Source organism: Rhea americana, unplaced genomic scaffold (genome assembly GCF_003343005.1).
Source record: "Rhea americana isolate MKP2758 unplaced genomic scaffold, rheAme1 scaffold_270, whole genome shotgun sequence".
NCBI classification, from domain to species: domain Eukaryota; kingdom Metazoa; phylum Chordata; class Aves; order Rheiformes; family Rheidae; genus Rhea; species Rhea americana.
The window spans coordinates 1072002-1077462 of record NW_028186391.1 but is presented as its reverse complement, the minus strand read 5'-3'; the positions used below and the strand labels follow the sequence as shown (position 1 = coordinate 1077462).

Here is a 5461-nt window from a genome sequence, read left to right as displayed (position 1 = left end):
CCCAAAGAAGTACGGGTTGTGTCCAGAGAACAGTACTGCTAATCTTACTAACTATRCAGAGCATAACCTGTTGAGAAGGACCTTTATGGAAGCTAGTCTAGAAGCGTGGGGGACTGTTCAATGAGAATTAGAGGAAATGGAGTCATAAATAGGGGRAAATATGTCAGAAAAGCAAACTTTCTGGGGAAGAATTTAAGAGCTCTAGCTTAGCTGTGCTGGCCGTTGGTTTTCTAAGTTAACTCTGGCATTTCCAAGMAGATACCTAGTTTCCAACACAGGTCTCAATCCCACAGACCAATGCTTGCATGCGGGAGCACCTTCTTTGTGTGGGCTTTCCTGACATCAGAAGGAACTGTATTGCAATGGCTTTTTCCAAGAGGAGGATTCATCCAGTGACTGATTGCAGGATGAAACCATTGAAAGTACCATGAAAGGAGTTGGCTTTTTTTTTTTCTTTTTAAGCTATTGTTTCTATCCAAGAATTGCACATTGTTTGTTTGTAAAGGCTTGTTGCTGTTTCCCATTCTACAAACAGCTACTTTGTTGGTGGCACACTGTGAAGTCCATCTCTGTACCCTCAGGATCTCTCTTGATTTCCATTACTGTGCAATCTGTGAAACGACACATGGGAAAAATATCCACAGAAGCTTATTTGAAAAATACTGAATCCTCTTTGTAAGGGTTTCCCGAGAGAATCATCCATGGGTCCAGTGATGAGTGTGGGTTTTGTTCCAGCTTTTCATTCTGTATTTGATCTGGGCCTTTTTCTCAGTAGCGCTGGTCTTTGAACGTACATGCAAGTATAAAATAAATGCTCTCTGTAATGCGTCTGTAGTGCACATCTTTGCTTATGTGCTTCTAGTTTTGGGGCATTCTGTGTAATACCACACTTGTAGAAATACCAGCTTTATTGTTTCACGGATGCGCATGCTAAATACGAGCTAGACCCATCGTCTTCACCCATCCTCGTGTAATACAGCCTTACAGTACGGAGGGAAGAGGGCAGCTGTAGCTCAGGTGGCCTCAAATCAAGCTGAAATCTCATCAGAACTGTCTGGTTAAACTTCTTATGTTTAAACTTTCTATTGTTGTTGGCCTTCTAAGGGCAGAGCTGGGAACTCTTCTTGCATGGAAGTGAGCTCCTCAGTAATGAATTTCTGCACTACAAACCTTGTTTCTTTCAAGGGACACTGGGTCACTGGTGTATAATCTGCATATTGACAAAGAATTAAGTTAACTGGAAATACATATGACATGCCTTCAGAAAGGCATCCCCTTAAGTTAGGTGATTTTAAACCATAATATTTTATTGAACCAAAACCTTTTTTGCATTTGTTTATTCTTTGTTTTTTGTTTTTAATTTTTTTTTAACTATATAGTTTTGCTAGCCCACTTCTCATTTAAGTTCTTATGGGATTTCAAAGAGAAAATCTTGCTGCTGCTTTTTTTTTTAATGTTGCATATCTTGAATATTCTCAAGTCTTGTACTGTACAGGCTTTCTTCCTTATTAGGAAATGCAGAGTGCAATGTTGAGCAGTTCTCATTCTGCAGATTCCCAGTACCCCAACATCTTGACAACCGTGTACCGTTGTAGCTACTCCATCTCATAAAGGTTATTGTAGGAATGAAAAGATACAAAGAGAGGTTATATGTTGGGGTTGTTCCATTCGGAAAGTGTGGTTTAAGGTGTGGAAGAGAAAGGATCGCAGAATCACAGGGCAGGTGGCAAACTTGAAGAAGAAGCTAGCTGATCCCTTCCTCTAAGGCAAGTTCTGCTTCGGCCATGTCACTGCTGATGGATTTTTGTCCAACCTGGTCTAATGTTAGTGATTMCTTACATGTTGCTATCCTCTCTGCTCTAGGTAATTCAAGTTAGATAGTTGAAAACATTTTTTTCACCTTTTTTCCCTACCTTTTAGCTCTGATAGTTTTCTCCTACCAATCATGGCCACAGAAGAGAGATTATTTCTTCTTTTTGTGGTGGCCTTCTACAGTTCAGAGGTTGTTGTAACGTTCTTCACTAGTCTTGTCCTCTCCAAGATGAGTAGCCTCAATCCATCCGAGAGGGTGGCACTTTCTAGGCTTTCTCATCATTTTTGTTTCCTACTCTGAAGCCTTTCTAGCTGGTAGGTTTTGAGGTTGCTTGTTTTTAACACTGTGGTTCCTGACCTGGGGCAGATAGTCAGCCACCCGTGAAGTGGAGAAGGGTTGTATCAGGGAGGTTGTACCCACTAGTGCTTTTTTAGTAACAGAGCGGCACTGGCTATTTTTCAGTTCAATTTACTGTGATCGCTGTGTCCTTTTCCACAAAGCTGCTGTGTCCTGTTTTGTACCGCTGATTATTTGTGCCTGAATTTAGCACTTCACACTGGCTGCTGCTGAATGGCAATTAATAAAATGGTTTTTCTTTGAAAAGACCCTTGCGGTTCTGATCCACCCTTCCAACAGTCCTGCTGCCTCTGTGCTCGGAGTCATGAGATCTATTAAGTTTGGAGGAGGAGAGAGAAAACRAGGCAGTTTTTACTGCTTTCTGCGTTTGGATTAAGGCAGGTCTAACAAAACCCGGACAGCTGACTTAAAGGCAAGGGACGCTCGCCTTCGCCGCGCACAGCCCAGCGTGGATCTCACCGCTGCAGGATGCCGCAGGGCGGCCTGAAGCCGCAGTGGCCGTGCAGCGGTTTCCCGCGGGGGTTCGATCGGCGAGCGGCTGTGATGGTGGGTAACAAACCTGGCGTTTGGGGTACAGCCCCTGATCGGGAAGCTCCTAAATCGCAGGCTCGAAAGACCCTCTCTCGGCCGCRGAGCGGAGTCGGGGCGGCCAGGACCGGCGCCCTTCGCCTCCGTTCCCCGGAGCCTCTCGGCTGCCCTTCGCCCGTCTCCCTTGTCACCCTGCCCCTCTGGAAGTGGCGGGGGAATGACGTCCCCCCCCGGCTCCGTACCACCTTTCGGGCACGCGGACCCACAGCTCGAGCAGCCCGCGAGCCCGCGCTCCGTTCCCCGCCTYGCTCCTGGCGCGTGCCCACCTGCTGTGTGTCCCCCCCTTGCTGGGCGTCTGTCTTGGATTATCAGATCTCCTCCTCCGAAAAGCTTCCGCGTGCCTACGCAGAGACTGTATAAATAATCATCCGTTTTTTTCATGGTATGGATGTGGATCTTAAGAACAAAACACAGCACCACCTCTTGCCCCCCTAAAATGCTCAGTGTGCAAGGGCAGGATATATTCTGACTTCTCGTCTTAGCTGGGATTGATATGTAATTTTAATAGAAGAGTAGTACAGCCTTGGCATTATTTTAGGAGCAGTTTTAAATTACCCTACACGGATTTCTCTTTCCTGGTGGGATTTTCAGGATATAAGAAAATAAAATAATCTTTGGAAGAGATGCTCTGCTCCTGCTCGTAAAAATCTCAGTACATCATAGAGGAAATGAGCAGTTTTTGCACGAGGCAAGCAGCCAGCAGAGCTGAAGCTACCGCAGAAGGGGGAGCGATGTGATGCAGATGCTGCACTGAAATCGTGTAAGGGGAGATCAAGAGGTGAATCCTCTTCTCTTACATCATGGCAAACTAATAAGCAGCATGTCTGCTATTGAAAATAAAAGGAAAATTGTGAGGCTGGAGGTTTTCTTCATTGAAGCAATGCCATATGTATTAAAAAAATTATATATACACATATATATTTTACATGTATATAAAATACACACATACATATACATACATATACAGCACTAGTGTGCTGGAACGAGAGGCACCTGAGCCTGGACCAGTGCTGCTCTGTGGGATTTAGTTGTATAACTGTTTGCTTTGATTAAAGATTTGAAGCTGGACGTGTTGGTCTAATTTGTTTTGGCTGTACCAGCTGGTCTGTAAAAGGTGTTCTCTCCATTTACAAGCCTTGTCCTGTCTAATCTTGAATGAGCATTCGGGAGGATTCCCGGAGTCATCTTTCTGCTCGCTGTCAAAACAGCGTGTAAACTCCTTGCGTTCAAGCCGGACGTGTTTAGGAGTTTCCTTTGGTCTCCTGCATGTTTTCCCGCTGAGGCCTGGAGCCATAAAACGCTCAGCTGCTGTGATCTTGCTAGCCCAGGGGAGCTAGAGGTTTGCAAAGTGGGAGATGGGTGAATTTTGAGCCTTAGTTTGTTCAAGTGATGCAGAAAGTGGAAGCTTCAAGCAGCCAGGTTAGCAAAGAAAACGTAATTTTTTATAAAGGGGTTTGGGAGCCAGGAGGAGGGATCCCGCAGGAGATGTGTCCTTAGGTCGAAGAGAAACGTTTGAACATTTTAGGTAAAGTACACACAGAAAACTACTTTTCTTACTGTGCTATTAAGGATTTAAAGGCTCATTATAAATTTATTTGGTGTTGGAGAGGGCAAATTTCATTCCATGACACTTGCATCCTACCTGTGCCGCTGATGTAAAATAATTTTTTTAGGATGAGAATCCCTGTGAGCATCTGCTGCAAAATTTGGTCCATCGAGAGTGCAGCTTTTTGAAGCTGCCACGCAGCAGCATTGACTCTTGTTGCCTTCCACTTTTCTGTGCTAACAAGTGAGAAAACCCTCTCGGAGCCCCTCCGTGCTTGCTGGGCTGCTGCTGACATCCTTTAGGGTGTCAGTGGCGATGGCAATCAATAGCTAATGAAGTGTTTGGCGCTGTGCGAGACAGCGCTGCGTGCGAAGTGGTGGTGCTTACTTATCCTTTACTGGTGGGAAACRTTATCCTGATTTACGCGTAGATGTGCTCTTTCTTTTCCCCCCCCGCAGAATCAGGTGACGGACACCAACCGAAAACTGCAGAACGAAGGAAAAGAAGTAAGTGCTGCGCTCGCCCTTCCGTCCCTGCCGTCTGCTTTCTCGCGCCTGGGCAGCGCTGGCTCCTAGCAGGTTACGCCGCGCTGCAGCGCTTCTAACCCGTCCGCCGCGCCGGCAGCGTGCGCGGCGTTGCTGCTGCGCGCTTTGGTAACTCTCTCTGCTGTAACTTGCCTTTCTGGATGAAACGTGAGTCGCGCGAGAGTTGGGAAGGGACTTTTCTTTAAAGCCTGTGGATTAAAAGCTAGTGAAAGGCAAACRCTGGAAAACAAGAGGTTCTTCTGCCCCTTCGTCGTCAAGGAATAGTAATAAACCGAGGGGACTTCAAGGTGGGCGGCAGAGCCGAGCGCTGAGTGAYGGCACCGGCGCTTGAAGCTTTGCGAGCAACCGGCACGGAGATGCGCGGGAGCTCCTGGAGGAGGGCTCGTCTCCCGTCTCTGTCAGCTCCTCCTGATGAGTCTCGYTGCTTGAGCCGTGTTCCGTGTAAATCTGCCACTCCTTGTGCCTTTTCCATTTCTCTTCTTAACTGCCCTCCCAGACCCCCAGACATCGTGTTACTGAGCGTATGTGCAACCGTTACCCTCTGTAGAGCTGCACTACAGTCAAAAAAACAAACAAGAAAATATCTGGGTTGGACCAGTTCAGACTGATGCA

The 5461-nt window shown here is 46.4% G+C and overlaps 1 protein-coding gene across 4 annotated transcripts in view; it reads left to right on the top strand.

Moving 5' to 3' along the window:
* The window catches only part of EXOC6B (exocyst complex component 6B), a 291841-nt gene that overhangs the window by 47595 nt on the left and 238785 nt on the right, over positions 1-5461 (top strand). For all 4 annotated transcript variants that reach the window (XM_085308226.1, XM_085308224.1, XM_085308225.1 and 1 more), the window contains exon 3: positions 4763-4810. In XM_085308226.1, coding sequence (XP_085164352.1) covers positions 4763-4810 — 48 coding nt within the window. The remainder of the gene's footprint in view (positions 1-4762; positions 4811-5461) is intronic.